The following is a 21040-nucleotide window of genomic DNA, read 5'->3' on the forward strand; positions in this document are numbered from 1 at the left end:
GGGTTAATAAATTTTCCTCAAAACTTCAGAGGTGGAAAAGATTTTCCTTAAGAAATTAAAAAGTCAACTTGTAGTTTCTGGCCCAAACCTGCACATTGGCTGAACTATCAGTGCAGTTATTCTGTAGAAATTTGTAGCAGCCAGCAATAATTTTGATTTTTCTCTGTTAAAATGACTTTCTCTGAGACATTATATATTTTAAAATAAGAATCAGTATCTAGAAAAATAGTTTAGAATATGAAGTGGATGTTTTTAGGTGTATTTGATTTGATTTTATCATCTATTCACATATTTTAGTAATTTGTTTTTAAGCCAGAAAGAATTGAGACAGGGAGAAATGAAGTTCTTATACACAAACTCTTCAACTCTTGAAATGGTGATTGATTTATTTTTATGCATTTCATTTAAAAAATGGAAATAATGAAGATTCTAATTATGAAGAGAAGTTGTTTCAGGACTGTTCAGGTTCTGGGACTCTTGTTCAGATAGGGCTCTTCACTAGGGCTCTTTCATGGCCCTTCTTATTGTTGTTTCAAGTCATCTAGCATTTTCTGCTTTCTGATATTTGCCCATGCATCAGGGATTTTACCTGTTCCTTCAAATTTTTTCTGATATTTTTCCTCTAGCTTTGATCTGAAGTGAGAGACAAACCATTTCCAATATGGGTGAGTGGATAAATCTGTGGTAATTTTCCATTCGGCATAATCTCCTCCTGCCTGCCGATAATCCTTATACAGCCTTTTCTCACCATTCTTCAAAATTATTGCATTGTTGCTTTCTATAGAACTGGTACAGCAATCAATGACAAAGTGGCCTGTTGTATCCTTATACCATCCATTGACAGCCTGAGGACGGTGGAATGGAACAATGTGGTCTCCGTCATGGTAAGGAATAGTGTTTGTACAAATTGCTCTACAGAAAGGACACTGTTTCAAGCAGCCACAGAGCTGTTCATAGAGGGTTTTCTCAATATTAGGAACTATTGTTTCCACAGGCATACTTGAGCAGTGTTGTTCTACTCCCTTCATTGCAGGATCCAGAGCAGTACTCATGGCTTCTTTGAGAAACTCCATATCTTTTATCTTTTGGTGTTCAATGTTTTTCAAGTCTTTTCGTGGAAAGATCAAGTTGCTTCCCAGGGAATCACAGAACAAATCTAGCCACTCAGACACAGTGCTATTTTTATCTTTAGCTACTGCAGTCGCTTCACAAATGGAAGACAGGATGAGATTCTTGATGTTGTCTAAATTCATTTTTAAAAAAGTCTCTATTTTTTTACTTCCTCTGTCTGAACAATATCTCTTAGTCTGATTTTCAATGTAGCTCCTAAAAAATGATTGTGGCTTATGAATGTATTCCCAGTAATTATCAAAGTTCTCTTCTTCTGCCAGAGAGATGAGAATGTGTTTCTCCAGGTTTGCCTTGTTTCCATTGAAGGCAGAGCAAGTAGTTCGCATGTCCCCAGCAATATTAGTGGTCAGGTTTTTCTGTATGGTGGTGGTGATGGCAGGGGTGAGCTTCTGCCACAGAAAATCAACAAATGTTTTGATGGAGGTTGCTCCTTGGCAGGAGATCTTAAAACTCATGAAGAAATCAGCTTTCTTGCTTTCCAGGTAATATACAGGATCATTCGCTGTCTTAAATACCCTATGCATTTCCTTAAAATTCTCTGATGCTTTTTGGAATAACCACCAAGATAAGTCAAAGAGATATTTATTTGTAAATGTGTAAATTTCCTCTGTAGGTGCAGATTTCACTTCCTCTTCTATAATTCTCAAAATTTCATGGAAATGAACTGGACTGTAATCACACTGTTGCTTACAAATGTTGTTAATAGTTGCATGAAATCTCGAAACAATGTTATCAGTAGTCATCTTAATGGATTCTTTATCACAGACCTCTAATGTTCCATAGTTCTTATTCACTGTTACATGTTCATCATAATTAATTTGAAACTTATTTCCAGAATTTGTTTTCGGTATGTCCACCATATTTAACTTCTTTTGGAAATGCTCCAAAAGGATGCATTCAGAATCCACATCAATGTCAGGCTCTGTGACTTGAGGTAGATTTGAGGATACATCATAGACCCATTTTTTCCAAAGCTGATTAAACTTCTCATGTAATTCTTCCTCACTAAATTCTGTACCATTTACAGTTAAAGCCCATTTTTGGCTCTTTTCTAATAACTGATTTTCATAACCTGTCTTTTTCTTATCCAGCCATTCTTGACCTTTTTTAAAGCTAATAAGTTCATTGGCTTTTCTTTTACTGTCTGAAATAAGATCCTCTTTAAGTTTTCTTAGCTTATTTTCAAAATTTGCTTTCCATTGAACCAATATTTCACGATCTGTGTTTTCATTAAAATATTTTTCAAGTTCTTGCTTAATAGCTTCATATTTTTCTGTAACTGGTGCCTCAAGTGTGCTTGTATTGAGTTCCTGAATTTTCCCATTCTGAATCTGGTTGATCAACTGGTTCTGCAAGCCCAGCATGTGACTCCTGAGCTCCCAGGTCCAGTGGTTATACATGGTTTCCAGTTTGCTCATGGCCATGACTTCTTGGGTGTTCCTAAAACTGAAAATAAAGTTCTCATTTAGAAGGGCTCTCCACAAGTCTTGAACTCGGAATTTTACATCTGATATTTTCATGATATTTCTCCTGGATTCCTGCTGAGCAATCTGAAGAATTCTGCTTTTCAGTTCCTGCACGTTGTGGCTATAGTGAGGATTGGGAGAGGCCATTGGGGGATTCCCATCCCAGAGGTGAGCAAAGTAGTAGACGTGACTATTGACATCAAACTTTATGACATCACTGAAGCAGGTTACATCTGGGCACTGTTCTTGTTTAGCAGCGATAGCTGCAGATTCATCTAGTCTGTGCTCTAGCCACCTTCGTCCTTCCATAATTTGATCTTTAGCTGTAACTTCTTCCACATTCTGGTGGACAAAGAGGCAACTTGGGAAGATTTTTACTTGTTTCATCCTCAGAAAGGCTTGGACAACTATTTGTAGGGTATCCTGCATCTCTGCTGGATTCTCCCCAAAAATATTGATCAGAGTCAAGTTTGCAAGTCCTATGACAAAGGTTGCCAACTCATTGTCCCAATTTTGGGTTTTGTTGCTGAATTCCAGGGATCGAAGTCCTTCTGTGTCCACAACTAGCATAAAATCAAACCCAAGTTCCTCTGTGAATGTCTTCTCCACCTTGAGGAGCTGCATGTAGGCCCCCTTGGTACACCTGCCTGCACCCACAGTGAACTGCAACCCAAAAAGTGCATTGAGCAGGGTGGACTTCCCTGAGCTCTGTAGGCCAACAATAGAGAGAACAAACACACGTTTGTCTCCAAGTTGCTCAGAGACTTTGTCAAAAACAGCTGCTATCCACTTCAAGGGCACATATGAAGCATCTCCATCCATTAGCTCAAGAGGAATACCAGATATCATTAGGTCTGCAGCAATTAGTGGAATGGAGAGAAAAATAGGATCTTTTGCAGAGAAAGCTTCTTCTAGAGCTTCATAAATTTGGCCAACTTCTCTGAGAAGGTGTCCAATTCCCAAGGTAGAGTCACTAAACTCTGTGGAGATGGCGTCTATTTCATGTTGCCAATATTGCAGAGAGTTCCTTCTAGGTGCCTCTTTCTTTTCTGTTGGAACTGGTGACCACAAAGATCTTTGTTTCTCAGGCAGATTTTCCAAGTGCCCTGCAGTCAGATTATCTAAAAACACACTCAGCCACTGCAAGAAATAGAGTTTGGTGTGAGTTTCTGAGTGTTCACAGAGAATTTGAAGGAAAGATTGCATTAAATCATTGAGAGGAAAGGCTCTACTCAGCTGTTGATACCGTATTATTTGCTTGTCTGTCTCAATCTCACTCCTATGTTGTTCAATACTTCGATTTCCCTTTTCTCTCAGGTGATACAGTTCTTTGTCCTTCTTACACCAGAGGTGCCACAGTTGCCCCTGAAGGGGGAGTAAGTTTACCTTCATCTGAGATAAATTCATCTCTCCCATATGGGACACCAGAAACTGTGCTTTTTCTTTGGCTTCCTTACACTCTGTCTGGCATTCATCAATAAGGAATCCTTGTCTGTGAGCAATCTGGGAACAGTCCTGTAAGCTGAGAGCCCTGCCTGAGAGCTCTAGCAAACGTCTGATCGTAGTTGTGAGCTCTTCTGTTAATTCTGCTTTATTTCTATTCCTGATGCCAATTTTCACTTTTTGGCCAGAATTATTGGCCATGGTTTTTTCTTTGTCATCAAGCAAGCAGATCAAAGGTCTTGATGAGCGGCACAGGTCATAGACAATCTTTCGGTTTTCCTTATTGAGATCAGAAGATGACATGAGGACCACAATGAGAGAAGAGACCTCCTTCAGGAAGGTGAGCTGCTGCTCATGTTCCTTTGCATCTCCACGAAGATTGGTGAAGGTCACACAGTTGTCAAACCTGTCCTCTTCTCCCCCCCCAGGACAGAACCAACAGATTTCTACTACACCCCTCATCAAGAGACAGTCTTTGCTGCTTCCTCTGCAGTGTCGGTGAAAAAACACATCATGTTTATGTTTACTGAGAAGACAGTTCATGATTTGAGATTTGGAAGCCAAGAGGCCATTTCCAACTCTAATAAAGGACACAATAGGGGTAGAGACATGGCACATCTGCTGATTTTTGTAACTGTTCTTCTTCCCTTGTTGCCAACTTTTCCTAATTTGTCTGAGAGACCAGAGAGAAAATTCAATTTGAGCAGTGCAAGGATTAGGCACCACAAGGGGAAGGGCAAACTGACAAAGGGAAAGTTTGTCCAAAATATACTGTCGGGCAAAATCATCTGCACAGTGAAATATTGCCATTTGGATATCCATTGGGTGAATGTGGGGTCTAGGTGTGGTGGCTGAAGGCTTAATGGCACTATCACAGTCTTCAGGAAAGTCTTCATATGGATCGAACCCCTCATGTTCCTGATTTGAGGCACTTGAATAGACTTGTTGTTCTGTGTTTCTATCATCTTTGAAAACCAGGTACCTGAGCTTATAATCTAGCATCAGTAGCTTCTGCAGGAAGTAGAAGGGAAGGTCCTGTTCAGAGCTAGGCTGGGTGTTGTACACAGAAGTCTTGTAGATCAGATGGAAGTTAGCTTTGCTCATCTTTTTTGGGTAATAATGTTCTAGACCTAGACGCTGGAGTAATTCCAGGAAGGCTCCATTTTCCATCACCTCTGATTTGTTATTTTTATTTTCATGTGTTTTATGGGGCTGTTTCTTTCCCTGGAAAAGACTCTGTAATTGTTTTCGCACTTCATCTATTTGCAAGAACGAGATGGTGGCTTCAAAATCTCCATCAATGAGCAATTTTAAATCTTTCTCTAGGTTTCCCCAATTACAATCTGCTCCATGTTTGGTGAGAACATGTGCAACTTCTTTAGTAATTGACTTTCTCAGGTGGCATCTTGTTAATGCCATACGCTGTGTTTTCTCTTTTGGAGAAATAGCTGTGTCTCCAGCTGTGGCTGTCAGGCCTGTGAGTACCACGAATGCCTGAGCCCTATAGCTGCAAATATTTCTGAGCTCCTGATATTTAGTTTGTGCAGTTTGCATTTCATTTATTAGGAAGTTCACCTTATCACTCCCCAAGGGATACTGGAAAGTTTTGTTTTCCTCATCATACCCTACACCAGTTGCAATGGAAAGTATCAAAAGCTGTATGTCTGATTGCTCTGTTTCTTGGAGGCATTTTAAGAAACAGCTGAGAGCCATGGTGACCTCATTGGTGGCCTTTCTTTGAGAGTTCAGTATTTCTTGGGATGCTGATTTGACCTTTGCTTCCATGAGGTCATTGTGGATTTTTCTTAAGACTTTCATTAATTCAGAAAATTGGGAAATGTTGAGATGTTCTTCCTCTGACTCTGAATGGAAGATCCACTGCATGATGGAGTGAGCCTGAGGAAAGTTTGCTACTCTGTAGATGTGAGGATCCAGAAGGCTGCGCAACTGAGATTTAATATATGCAGTTTTATGATTGGAAGTCTTTTTGCAAATGTCGACAGTATTTACCAGAAAATTCTGCAGATCCCAATCTGTGAGGCATATGTTAATCCAAGAATCATAACTTTCTGTTTGATCACTCAATTTTTGCTTGAAATTCATCAACTTTTGAAGCTGTTCTTCACGATCAGGTATCTCCCAAGATTTCTCATCCTGTAAAAAAGCCCTCGCCTTTTCCCAATCATTTTGTAATTTTTCTTCGTCCTGTATGTGGGCAGGAGGTCTAGTTAGATCAGTGTAGCAGGCTTCCAGGTACTTGGCCACCTGAATAGGATCCTTAAAATCATTTCTGTGGCTAAACGGGAGGATTTCCCAAATGGGTTCTAGCTGAATTTCCCGGTCAATGATATACCAGGTTCTATTGCTGGCAATGAGACCAGCTCTCCACTGGACAAGGCCATTTGCTTCTGGTGGGCCACCTGTCTGGGCTGCACATAATTGGACTTTGGCTTGGAGATTTTTGGAAGTGTTTTTTTGAGAGGTTGTTTTTGAATCAGAGTTTGACACATTCATACCTGCAGAAGCTTCCACCACCCCGTTATTGTGGCTGCCGCTTATGAACATATCTAGGGCCTTTGCTGACTGCTCTTTTACTTCTTCCAGCTGTTCTCTCTGGAAACCCTCTGAAATGGCCTTCCACCAGTAGATGCCCCCCAGGTGCAGAGGGCCTTGGTTAGCATGAGAGCCAAATCTGTGGAAGAAGGCTTTAGTCTTTTGTCTTAGTGAGGAGGATCTTCCAGGGTCTGTTGTCTGATCCAGAAGGTCTTCAATGTATTTTAATTCTTGGAGAGCAGCCTCGGATAACTGGAGCTGATCCTTGGAGAAATGGAAGGAGGCCAGGGGGATGTAGCTGAACTTGGTTGAGCAGAAATAAGATTTCTCACAATGTGTTTGTTGAGTTTTCATGGATTCTGAATGTTTGCTGTGACCCAAAACAGCTTCTAGACTAAATCCCCAACCTCCACCCTTGGCTGCAGCAGTTGCACTGAATCCCAGTTTCTCTATTGTCTGGGTGAACATGAATTCTTCTTGAGAAGATCTAAATTCTACTGTTTCCATCCGTGTGCCCTGCTGAGGGCCACAGAGGGAGAAGTCTTTGGGGACTTTGAGTAGCTCCTCTCTCTTCTGTATCAAGTTCCTTTGGTGGGTGGTTTTGTAAATTCCCTGGAGGGCCAAACCTCCAGATACCCATCTTAGCAGATCTTTATCTGGGAGATTTTGATGCTGGGATAGAGCCATGTCTCTGAGTTGTAGTTGATTCTGCATATCGTGTATGACTTCCCTTAGGGGCTTTTCAGAAGATGGCCCGCACTTCTCAGGGATATTTGTTGCTTGCCTCAGTTCTGCTTCTTTTTTCTTTACTGCCTCTGCCTCTTGTTGCTTTCCTTGTGAAATCAAGTTCTTCATGTCCTTCAGTGCATTTTCTGCCTGCTTCTGATTTTCCTTTGCTATCTCTATCCGAGACTTCTGTAACTCTGACTCACTATTTGACAGGTTCAGAAGCTTTTCCAGGGCCTTTTTCTCCCATGAATGTCGTGCCTGAGTTTTCAACTTCTGGAGGTCTTTTTCTTCTAGGTGTTGTAAGGCCTGGGCACAGGTCACATCCAGGTCTTTCTGCAGCTTCGAAAGCCAGAAATCAACACTCAGACCTACTTTTTCCAGCATCTCTTGTAGATCTGGCTTCTTTTTGTCCTTGAGCACAGGCTTATCTGGGGTGTCTCCTGCTGTCGCCATTACTGTGTGAAAAATAGACACTCAATTAGCCTGATTTTGTTGTCCTTAGGAAGTGTTAGCCAAGTGTTTAGAAGGGTCAGTAGACTAATAATGCAAGGGTTCAAGTCTTTTTCATCCCCTTCTTCCATTGCTCCAACATATAATCTTTGCTAATACTTTTTTGTGTATGTGTGTGAAGACATCATCATGGCTGTTCTCAACATAGATTTCCTTCCTAATTGCCAGGATGAGTTGCAACTTCATAGCCTGAATGGGCACTTCCTGTTACGCATAATTAGTTGCATGGAAAGTACTAAACTGAGAGATGGAATTCAAAAATATACATTAGTTTGATAGCTTGATACTTATTATTATTTTTTTTTAACTTTTCTTTCTGAGATTTTGCTGGTTCCCTGGAAACTCTTTTCTTTTTTATTTGCATTTTTAAAAATATTTACCATTATTCTGTATTTTTAAGGTCAATGTAGAGAATTAAAGTTAACATTGCAACATAAAATGTGAAATACATAGAAATAATTCTTCAAAAATATATAGTATTTCTACATGGAAAACTTCTCGTTATTATTAAAAATATAAAAAGACATGTCTGAATATATTGCAAAATTGTTATTACTGATATTTTTATTTGTTTAGGTATACCTTCTGTTGTAACTTAAGTTATTGTCTTTCTAGGGATATCAATATTCCACATAGCAAATTCAGTTTGCTCTGAGGGTTCAGAAGGATTATAGCAAAAAGCTGGGCCACTGGGGGGCGCACATATCTGATAATGGCTGTTATTATATATGCAAGTACCTTCAGGCTTTCCTGCATATTAGAAAATATACAGTAATTATATGATATAATTAGGAAATATACGGTAATAAAAGTAAACCAAGAACACAATTTTAACAGTTTGTCTAGTTGGTTTACCTTTGGGATACATTTTTCATAACCTTCATCAAGTCTTACACCTAAGATTAAAAAGGGAATGTGAAAAGTCTGAAGCAAAAAATCAGTAATCAGTCCCACGCTGCTGCTTGATGCTTAACCTGGGTTATGCTTCTCACTCACATCTAACTGATCATGTTCCTTTGTTAATATCCTCTTTCTATTATATGAATATGGTGATGCCATCTACATCTGTGTCTACAGACACAAAAGCTCTATATCAATGCTTTATCAATGTTATGTTTTCCCCTAACCACCTTTAGGACATGTCTTTCCATAGCAGGTGAGATGAGATTTCACACCTTTCAACTTTGTATATTAAGTTTCCCTTCCTCCTATAATTTCTGTCCTACTAAATTGTGTAACCATACTTCTACGTCAATAGGTTTCCTACTCATCCTTCTTCTTCCTAATGTGAATTTGGTACATCATGTCTTTTCAATTTATCCTCTTAAATTTCTCTTTAATTTCATTCCCTAACCAGCTCTCCCTTCAATTTTGCTTTCATTATATCTTGTGGATTCATTTAATATCATCCTATTTGCTGTGGTTTGATTGCTTGTCCCCTTCAATATTCACATTGAAATTGAGTTAGTACAGTGACAGGATTAAAAAATGGGATCAAACCAGCTCTTCAGGATATCCTCAGGCCCATTCTCCATAATGACCAGCACAATGCTCTACCACCAAAATAAACTCACTCTGAAATTCTTGACCAAAACCCAATCTCCACAGTGGTAAAAAGATTCAAAATGTCCACTGGACTTTTGAAAAACTTGACACCCAATATACTACCAGGCCTATCAATACTCTCAAGTAATGTGAACAGCTTAAACTGTCCTCTTAAGAGGCACAGGTTGGCTGACTGGATACAAAAACTCAGGCCAGGCATCTACTGCATACAAGAATCTCATCTTACCTTAAATGATAAATATAGACTCAGGGTGAAGGGATGGGCATCTGTAATCCAGGCAAATGGAAATCAGAAAAAAGCAGGGGTGGCAATTTTATTCAGAGATACACTAGGCTTTAAACCAACAAAAGTAAGGCAATACAAGGATGGTCACTTCATATTTGTTAAAGGAAATACTCAACATGATGAGATGTCAATTATTAACCTTTATGCACTCAACCAGAATATAAGGGAGACTGTAACAGACATGAGCAATTTAATATCTTACAACACCATAATAGTTGGAAATTTTAACACACCTTTGGCAGTGTTAGATAGATCTTCCAAGAAGAAACTAAGCAAAGAAATTCTGGATTTAAACTTCACCATACAACAATCAAATTTAATAGACATCTACACTTTTCATCCTAACAAAACTGAATACATATTCTTCTCATCAGCCCATGGAACATCCTCCAAAATTGATCACATCTTAGGTCATAAGTTTAACCTCAGCAAATTTAAAAGTATAGAAATTATTCCTTGTATTTTCTCAGATCATCACTCAATAAAAGTTGAACTCACCAATAACAGGTATCTACATACTCATACAAAGACATGGAAACTAAAGAACCTTATGCTGAATGATAACTGGGTCATAAATTAAATTAAGAAGGAAACTCCCAAATTTTTGGAACAAAACAATAATGAAGACACGAATTATCAGAACCTCTGGGATACCACAAAGGCAGTCCTAAGAGGGAAATTTATAGTGTTGCAAGCCTTCATCAAAAGAATGGAAAGAGAGGAAGTCAATAACTTAATGGGACATCTTAAGCAACTAGAAAAGGAAGAATATTCTAATCCCAAACCTAGCAGAAGAAAAGAAAGAACTAAAATTAGAGCCAAATTAAATGAAATAAAAAAGAATTATTCAAAAGATCAATGAATTAAAAAGTTGGCTTTTTGAAAAATTCAACAAAATTGATAAACCTTTGGCCAACTTAACCAAAAATAGAAAACTAAGTCCATAATATCATCAATTGGAAATAGTACTTCATTTTATATGGAATCAGAAAAAACCTCAAATAGTCAAGACATTACTCAAAAATAAAAACAAGTAAGGAGGAATCATGCTACCAGACTTCAAACTATAGTATAAATCTATAGTGATCAAAACAACATGGTATTGGCACAAAAATAGAGAGGTAGATGTATGGAACAGAATTGAGAACCAAGAAATGAACCCAGACACTTAATGTCATTTTATCTTTTTTTTTTTTTTTTTTTGAGATGGAGCCTCAAGCTATTCCCCTGGGTAGAGTGCCATGGCATCACAGCTCACAGCAACCTCCAACTCCTGGGCTCAAGCGAGTTTCCTGCCTCAGCCTCCCAAGTAGCTGGGACTACAGGCATCCGCAACAACGCCTGGCCATTTTTTGGTTGCAGCCATCATTGTTGTTTGGCGGGCCCGGGCTAGGGATTCGAACCCGCCACCTTAGGTGTATGTGGCTGGTGCCTTAGCCGCTTGACCCACAGGCGCTGAGCCAATGTCATTTCATCTTTGATAAGTCTATCAAAAATATAAATTGGGGGAAAGATTCCCTATTTAACAAATGGTTCTGGGTGAATTGGCTGGTGACTTGTAGAAGACTGAAATTGGACCCACACCTTTCACCACTGACAAAAATTGACTCTCATTTGATAAAAGATTTAAACTTAAGACATGAAATGATAAAGATTTTTGGAGAGAGTGCAGGAGAAACACTTGAAGAAATTGGCCTGGGAGAACACTTTGTGAGGAGGATCCTCCGGGCAATTGAAGCAACACCAAAAATACATTACTGAGATCTGATCAAGCTAAAAAGTTTCTGCACTGCCAAGAACACAGTAAGTAAAACAAACAGACAGCCCTTGGAATGGGAGAGGATATTTGCAGGTTATGCTTCTGACAAAGGTTTGATAACCAGAATCCACGGAGAACTCAAACTTATTAATAAGAAAAGAACAAAAAATCCCATTTCATTGTGGGCAAGAGATTTGAACAAGCTTCTCTGAAGAAGATAGGTGCATGGCATACAGTCACAGGCAAAAATGCTCATCATTTTTAATCATCAGAGAAATGCAAATCCAAATCACTTTGAGATGTCATCTAACTCCCATAAGAGTGGATTGCATAACAAAATGCCAAAACTACATATGTTGGAGTGGATGTGGAGAAAAGGGAACACTTCTGCACTTCTGGTGGGAGTGCAAGCTAATATGCCCTTTTTGGAAAGAAGTATGGAGAATACTCAGGGATCTAAAAGTAGATCTAAAAGTAGACCTGCCATCTGATCCTGCAATTCCCCTACTAGGTATATATCCAAAAGACCAAAAATCACTTTATAATAAAGATATTTTCACCAGATTGTTCATTGCAGCTCAATTCATAATAGCGAAGTAATAGAAGAAGCCCAGGTACCCATCGACCCATGAATGGATTAATAAATTGTGATATATGTATATCATGGAATACTATGCAGCCTTAAAAAAGATGGAGACTTTACCTCTTTTACATTTACATGGATGGAGCTGGAACATGTTCTAATGTTCTTCTGAGCAAAGTATCACAAGAATGGAGGAAAAAGTATCCAATGTACACACCCCTATTATGAAACTAATTTATACCTTTTATATGAAAGCTATAACCAAATAGCCTAAGAATATGGGGAGAGGGGAGGGAGAAGGGAGGGAGGAATGGGTGGAGGGAGGGGGTTTGGAGTGATCACTTCTGAGGTTTATCTTATAGGGGTACAAGTGAATCTTTCTAACAGTAAAATGTGAATGTTTCAAAACAATAACTGAGAAAATGACATGAAGGCTGTGTTGACCAGTTTGATGGAAGTAGTTTGGATTGCATGTGAAAACCCCACATTGTACCCCAGAAGTGCATTAATGTACATAGTTACCATTCAATAAAAAAAAAAAAGAATGGAAGAAAAATATCCAAAGTACTATTATGAAACTAGTTTACAATCACACCTTCATTTGAAGAATAGATCACAACTATGGCCCAAGATAAAGAAGGGAGGAGGGGCAATGGGAGGGGAGGGGGAAGTCAAATGGAGGGAGAGTGAGTCGTGGGATCACACCTATGGTGCATAATGCAAGAGTACATGTCGGATCTATTACTATAGAGTATAAATGTCTTAACACAATAATTAAGTAAACGAGATGAGGTATATATTAACCAGTGTGATGTAAACATTCCTAATTCTATATTAAATCAGCACATTGTACCCCTAAATGCATTACTGTATACATGATCTATGTGTTTATGATTTAATTAAAAAAAAAAAGTAGGATCTCTGAAGTAATTGCACCATGAGGGTTTTGCCTTTATAAGTAGGATTAATGCTGTGAATTTGACCACCTTTTGCAGAAGTAGTCTTCTACTTTCTGCCATGTGATTATGCAGCATTAAGTCCCTTGTCACATGCTGGTGCTTTGTTCTTGGACTTCCAAACCTCCAGAAATGTGAGCCAATAAGTTTTCGTTTATTATAAATTACCCAGCCTCATGTGTTCTGTTATAGCAACATAAAACATAGTAAGCCATTATATCACAGTTAGTCACATCTTGTGCTTTCTGTCCTCTGGAACGCCTCCTAAGTATTAATCTACACTTTATTGGTAGACTAAGCAACTCAGACCAGCCTTTTCAGCTGAAGAGATCTAAGATAGTAACAGTAATTTTTAAGAAAAAATTTAAATCCTCAAAGAGTTTACTAGGTAGTAAAGAATATGTGTCTGACAGAAAAGGTAAATAATTTAAAGCAAAAATGACTGAAAATTTTTCATTACAAATTAAAAACAATGATTAAGACCTCAGAAAACACCAAAGAAGAAAAATAATATTTACACTCAGATATATTAAAGTGACACTGCAGAAAAACAAAGCAAAGCGGTAAGAAAGAAAGCATCTAAAGAAAATCAGAGTTTGCCTTCAAAAACCTAAGAGAGGTGACTTCTCAACAGTTCTAGTGAAAGGCAGAAGACAGGGGAATGGAATTTGTTCATGCACTGAAAGAAAATAACTCACAGATAAGAATTCTATACAACATGAAATATCCTTTAGTAACTATGGTAAAAATGGACACTTAAAAGCAAAATTGAGAGAATTCCCCACTAGGAAATGCACACTAAAGAAACTAATAAAGGATCTTCTGCAGAAGGAAATTGTTACCAATAGAAGGTCAGACATGCAAAAAGAAATGATGAACACCAAAATAGGTAAGTATGTCAATATATCTAAATACATGCATAGAAACTGAGGTTTAAAACGTATGATGATAACTGCATACAAGTTGGAGAAGGTGGCCTAATGTACTCAAAGTATTTCTGCATCCTTTCTGTATTTGAGAGGAGGGCTCAAATAAAGATTGACTTTGGTAACTTGTTAAAGTCAAGAATGCATCCTACAATTTATAACGTGGTCTTTAGATAGAATAGTAAGAAAGAAGTGTATAATTGCCAAACTAATAGAAGGAACATAAAATAATAAAAATGCTTAATTAAGCAAGTCTTTGTCCATTTGTGCTGCTATACCAAAATAGCCAGGACTTGGTAATTTATAAATAATAAAAATTTATTTCTCAAAGTTGTGGAGGCTGGGAAGTTAAAGATAAAAGTACCAGCAAGTTCAATGTCTCACAAGGAGACATTCAATGTTTCACACTGAGAAGAATCTTTGCTTCTCAGATGCATTTTGTTGCTGCATCTTTACATGGCAAAAGGCAGAAGAGAAAAAGGCCAAAAAAGGACCTAGTTTGTTCCCTCCAGTCCTTTTATCAGTCACTCATCTTTCAAGAGTGTGGAGCCCCAGCAGTGGAACAGGGATCAGATAGACATCCCCATTCCAAAAGTGAGCAATAGACCGGAAGTAAGGGGTAACATGGGTCCCAAGAAACTCCAAACTTCAATAGGATAAACAACATTAAATCCTAAGCCTTGAGAATAATGGTCTTTGATTTCTCATCCTACTTTCTAGACATAGTAGGGTGGGGTTTGGACCCTGAAATCCCTGTGAGCTCCATTCCCATGGCTTTGCTGGATGCAGCTCACATCAGAGCTCTGCTGAGCTAAGTGCCTATAGCTGTCTCAGTCTGGAATTGCACCCTGTTGACTCTGTAATTCTGAAGTCTCAGGGGTGCCTCTGTCTCCAGGGCTCTGTTGGACATTGCCCTAGTGGTACCTGTGTCCTTAAGGCTTCTCTGGGCACTGCCCTAGTTTCTCCATTAATCCCACTCCTATTGCTCTACTAGGTATTGTGCTGGTGGGAGTCTCTGTGTTGACTCTCCCCATCATGGAAATTCTCTGCCTAGGTCTTGAGGCTCTCCAGAGTATATTTTAAAGTCTAGAGGGAGGTGGATTTGCCTCTGCAACTCTTGCACTTTGAGTGCCTACAGAATTGACACTGTGTAGATGCTGCGTGGGTTTACAGCCTGCACCTTTCAAAGCAACTGTCGGAGCCACTTCCAGGACTGCTTGAGCCATAGATGGGATGACTGAGGAGCATTGTAGCAGAATGTGGGGAGCAGAGACTTGAGGCAGCACACGGAAGCGAATGCTGAGGCCTTTCTTTTGACATACTTCAGTCTCCCAGGCCACACTCTTGCTATTTTTTTCCTAAATATGCCTTTTTATACATTACAACCTCTCCATGCTGAGAATTTTCCAAATATTTTAAGTTCTACTTCTCCTTTGATTTTGTGCCTTCTGTCTTTAATTCATTACTTTCTTTTCTGTTTTTACTATAAGCATTTAAGGGAAGCTATTTCACATCTTTAACTCTTTGCTTAAATATTTCTTCCACCGAATATCCTAGTTCATCACGCTACCTTCCACCAGCCCTAGGAAACAGACACAAGTCAGCCAAATTCTGTGCTACTTTACGGCAATGATGGCCTTTCCTCTAGTTTCCAATACTTCTTTCTCATTTCTTCCTAAGACTAAACTGAACTCTTTTTATCATCACATTGCTCCCAACATTTTGATCACAACCACTTAAATAATCTCACAGTAGACCAAAGCGCTATTTATAGCTCTCTTCTTCTGAGTCTTCACCAGAATAGCCCTTTATGGTCCAGTGTATACTCATTATACAGCTTATAGCCATTTCCACATTTTTAGGTATTGATAAGTTGGACTTGCATTGTTTTCAGGCTGCCACCTGGTATCTGAAAGAGTGTGTGGCCTTATAGGCTTTCAGGCTTTATGCTATTAATCTGATGTAAAGTCTTGAGATTTCCCCAGCACCACCTCCCTTGTTGACCACTGTCCCAGGCTGGGATCCACTAGACTCTCAACACTTTCCAAACTCTTTTTCTTCACCTCCTCTATCTATGGCTGCTGAGAGAGACATATGAGGAACATGCCAAGGCTTCCTTAGACAGTGGGCCTCAGACCTTTCCTTTAGGCGTCCTAGAGTGGACTGAGACCTCAGACCTTGGGCCTCAGACCTTTCCTCTAGGGGTCCTGACTGAGAAGTGCTTACACTGTGAGCTCCCTGCCCACTGGTCCCCTCTGGTGCTGTGTGCCTGATGACTCCATCAGAGTGGAGGCACACCCTGAGGCAAAGAGTCACCAAAGCTGCTTGGGCACCACATCAATAATCAGGACTAGCACACTTCTCCCCTGCCTTGTCAGTGATTGATCTCTGGGGCCCCAGGGACAGGCTTGCAGGTCAGTCTGTACCCACAAGTCTCAGTCATATTGTTTGGGGATAAGTAGGGAAGATCTGTGATTGGGTGAGGCCCCTATAGCCCCTCTCTGGCAGCTTTGCCTAGAATCTGGGAATAGACCTTTGACCCTTGTTGAAACAGATACCTTGCCAATTTGGGTGGAGCCCAAATGCAAGCTCACCCCACCTAACCCTACCCAGCTGCACTCCCCCACAAACCTCTGCTCTGGCAGATAATAAGGACACATCTAAAGTTCCAGATCCCCACCTACCACCTGCAGCAATCATGTGTTTCTCTTGAGGGACTAGAGGTGGTCATGGGGCCCCAAATAACACTGAAGCTTGTTCCTTTTGGCAAGGGCTACCTAACTAATAGGAAGGTGAATTTGCATGCCTTCTGTAGCATTTACTGACTCCATCATACAGGGTGTAGGTGAGTCTCACCCACAAGCAGCAACAACTATCTCAGAGATTAAACTGGGCATGCTATTATCTACAGAAAATAATACAAAATAAGAAGCAGAGGCTGCTCTAGATGAGAAGGAATCAGTGAAATACTTCTGGGTACATGATAAATCAGAGTGTAAGGACATCCCAAAAGAAAAAAAAATAACTCCATACCAATGGAAACCAACCAAAATGAAAATATTAAAATGACTGATGAAGAGTATTGAATATGGATTGTAATAAATGCAATGCATATTGCTTAATAACATGCAAGAAAAAATAGAACCCTAACACAAAGAAACTAGAAAAGTAATGCAGGAAATGAATGAAAAATTAAGAAATCAAATTATTAAAGAAAAATCAAGCAGAGCTTCTGGAAATGAGAAATTTATTCAAGAAAATAAAAAATGCAGTGAAAAGCTTTAAGAGTATGCTAAACAAGGCAGAAAAAGGAATTTCAGAGTTATAAGACTACACCCTTTTTTTTTTTTTTGAGCAGGGCCGGGTTTGAACCCACCACCTCTGGGATATGGGGCTGGCTCCCTACTCCTTTGAGCCACAGGCACTGCCCAAGACTACACTTTTGATTTAAATAAGTCAGTCAAATAGAAAGAACAGAGAAATAAGAATGAACAAAGCCTACAAGAAATATGGGATTATGTGAGAAGGCCTAACATCTAGAGAATTATGTAGATATCCAGGTACAGGATCACCAAACACATTCAACCCAAATAATTTTATACCAAGACATATACATTCTCAAAGGTAAAGGACAAAGAAAAGATTCTAAAAGTAGTAAAAGAAAAGAAGCAAATAACATAGTAAGGAACTATGATTCATTTGGCAATTGACTTCTCACCAGAACTATGCCAGGAGGGACAACATACTCAAGTGTTGAGGGGGAAACAAAAGCTAACAAGTGTGAACTGAAAATTTTGTACCCAGAAAATATTCATAAAGGACAAAATCTTTCGAACAGTAAAGCAATAAAGCATTTCTCAGATAAATAAAAGCTGAAGGAATCACTACCATACCTGTCTTACAAAGAATGCCAAAGGGAGATCTTAACATCTGAAAGAAAATGATGCTAATGTGCAGAAAGAAAATATGTGCAGATATAAAATCTGCTGATGGAGTACACAGAAAAATTCACAATACTCTTACACTGTAATTGTGGTGTGTAATCCACTCATAACTCTAGTATGAAGGCTAATGTTATTATTAGTTTTGATGAATCTGTCTTATTAATTAACAAAATTAATAATAAACCTTCTAAGGAATAGGGATAGGCAATATGAAAAGATTAAATTTGAGATAATAAAAAGTTAAAATATGGAGAGGGATAGAGTTAAAATGTACAGTGTTTTAATTTTTCCTTATTTCTTTATTTTGTGATCAAAGTTGTCATCTGGTTAAAATAACTGTCTTTAGTAAGTCTCATGATAACCAGGAAGAAAAAACTTATAATAGATACACTATAAATAAAAAGCAACAAATTAAAATATACTATCAGTGAAAATCACTTAAGCAAAAAGGAGGACAAGAAGAAGGAGTTACAAAACGACTAGAAAATAGGTTACAAAATTGTAGTAGTTAAGCCTTTACCTATCAATAAGAGCATTGACTATAGAGTAAATTCTTTGATTAAAAGACATAAAGTGCCCATGTCCTCCTTCCTCCCACCCCCACCAGATTTCCACTGAGTTTTACTTCCCTCTGTGCACATGTGTTCTCATCAGTTAGTTCCAATTTCATAAGGAGTATAAGTGTGTTTGTTTTTCCATTCTTTTAATACTTCATTTAGGATAATAGTTTCTAGTTCCACCCAAATTATTACAAAAAGGTCTTTCCTCCTTCATAGCTGAATAGTTTACAAAATTTTGAAAACTTTGCATTGATTTCTGATACAATCAAAACTACTTTGACCTGGAGACAATCAACCTTTCTAATCCCTTTCACAACCACTCTTTCCTGTTCCTAACCATCTAGCTCACTGTCTTCCTTTAGTAGCTACACTCTGCCACCTTCCCTCCACTTCAAAGTGTTTCTGGACCCTGCATACTACCTGAGCCCTTCTCTGCCTTCTCTGTAGGCTTTATATTCCTGACTCAGTTCAAGTTTCTCTTTATCTGTGAAGCCTTACACTGACCCTGTGAGTCAAGTACTGGCCCTCTTTTCTGTGCTCATGATACCACTTCCCATTTACATGAGTCAAATTAACAATGCTAAACTTTACCTGTAAGGGTTAACAGACATACCAAACTACATTGCAAGAGGAAGTGCTAGTGTGCCTCGGCTGACTCAGCCCCTGCATCAGAAGGCCGGGAGGAGAGACCAGTACTCGTTAGAAAGCCCGATGGAAACAAAAAGCACAAACAAAAAGATCTCTCACACAAGCTAAATGTATCAAGCCTTTCCTTATTTAGACATAAACGCAGAGCACAGCACAGGGCCCCTCCCCTCCTAACTCCACCCTATAAAAGACCACCGCCAGCCTCAATAAACTTCTACTCTTTTTCTCTCCTACTACCTTGGTGTGTGAGTGTGATTCTTTCCTCTCCGTTTCTTCTTCTTTATCTTCTCATACGCCGACTCCCCCTTGCTCAGTCGCCCGCCGGACGGGCGGCGACATTTACCTGAGCAATATGGTAAGAATAAGATGGAGTCTGTTAGGCTAGGGCAGCCATGACATTGCTGGTATTGTTGTTTTATTTCCTCCCTGACCTTCACCCCTTGTTTCCCATTTGACACAGCTGGGCTGGTTGGTTTAGATCCTGCCTGATCTCACCCCCTCTCTCCCACTCTTACTGTTTTGTAAATTTAGCTCCCACCCTAAAGATATCTATCTTGAGGAGTTTAGGTGGCTTGATTTATTGTTTTGGGTCATAGGTGGTAATACTGATTATTGTTTACTATGATTCAAGGGTTCTGCTGATTATTGTTTAAGGTAAGGATTAATATGGTCTTCACTTTGAACTTAAATGTATAAAACTATAACACTGAAAATGGAAGATCAGAATTGTCTTAGAGAGGCTACTCTCACCGTTCTCCAGAATCTCAGCCTCTGACAAAGTTTGGTTAGACCTATCTCCATCTATGTATATTGGCTGACAGTGACAGGTGGCAGGACCCTCTTAGTCTGGTAACATTTCTGGTGACCATGTAGAGATCTCTAGACTGCTCCAGTAAATGCTGTGTAAGTGCTGTTGGAGAAGCCTAGCAGTCTCCTGGAAAGGAGAGCCAGGGGTACAGTGCTTCAATGCTCCTAGTGTTCCAATGCTCCTTGTGGGCGTACTGGTGGGAGATTTCTCCTCAGAGTCTTGGGGCTTTGCTCTCACACACATGCTGTTGTTAATCACTAAGGTCCACTTGTTTTATTCAGGTTGCAGGTTTCATTCTTGTTGGTTTTGGCTTTGTTCTCGAGAAATTTGGTATTTCTGCATCTAGTTGGTATAATGGGAACTCAGGCCTCAATCCCAAAGCACAGCCCATTGTGGTGTATTCTGTCTGATTGGTCTCAGTATGCGAACCCACCTATAACTAAAAAGCAATGAAACGCTACTGTAACATGGGCAGGCCAATGTATCTATCACCTTGACTCTAGAGAAAAGTGGCCTTTGAATGGATCCTGGAATTATTATAATGATGTTACATTCTTTAAAATAACAAGTCTGGTTAAAATACTTAGTTTTATTTTTTGTAGAATTTATGAGTTTAAAAGCAGTAATTAAAACTATGTTTATATATTTAATTTATAGGGTATAAAAATGGTTAAGAGAAAAATAACTTAAAATGATAACTAAAACCTAGCTAAATTCCTAAGATAAATAAATTAGGTAATTAAAAGATTAATAGTTTGAATAAAAAAACATATTTAAAAGCCAGCAAATATAAATTCTGCTTCTGTATGTCTGTATATGTCATGTGCCTGTAATATTTCACTATCAAAATATGCAGAAAAGCTCTAATTAATTGGCTTTAGAAAAAGAAAAAGTAAATGCTTACGTCAAGTGTTTTATCAGGAAAATAGAAAAGAACTCAAATGCCTTTTCGTTCAGGCAATTTTGGTATTCTTTGCTAAATAAAATTAGTTTTAAATGTATTATTAAAGTTCAGATGTTTAAAGATTATAGAAATTTGGCTTGGCGTCTGTGGCTCAAGCGGCTAAGGCGCCAGCTACATACACCTAAGGTGGTGGGTTCGAATCCCCAGCCTGGACCCGCCAAACAACAATGATGGCTGCAACCAAAAAAATGGCCAGGCATTGTGGTGG

At 39.0% G+C, this 21040-nt stretch overlaps 1 protein-coding gene across 3 annotated transcripts in view; it reads right to left on the minus strand.

Annotated features, from left to right (window-relative positions):
* Positions 1–360: 360 nt before the first annotated feature.
* Positions 361–21040, minus strand: part of LOC100959997 (interferon-induced very large GTPase 1-like) — a 29392-nt gene continuing 8712 nt past the window's right edge. For 2 of the 3 annotated variants that reach the window (XM_023513969.1, XM_023513936.1), the window contains 2 exons: positions 19298–19403; positions 361–7777 (listed from right to left, as the gene is read on the minus strand). In XM_023513969.1, the coding sequence (XP_023369737.1) occupies positions 522–7775 (7254 nt within the window). In that variant the 5' untranslated portion in view covers positions 7776–7777; positions 19298–19403 and the 3' untranslated portion in view covers positions 361–521. The remainder of the gene's footprint in view (positions 7778–19297; positions 19404–21040) is intronic. The other variant, XM_023514001.1, reaches the window with a different exon arrangement.

This window comes from Otolemur garnettii, unplaced genomic scaffold, assembly GCF_000181295.1.
Source record: "Otolemur garnettii isolate 467f Iridium unplaced genomic scaffold, OtoGar3 scaffold00001, whole genome shotgun sequence".
NCBI lineage: Eukaryota > Metazoa > Chordata > Mammalia > Primates > Galagidae > Otolemur > Otolemur garnettii.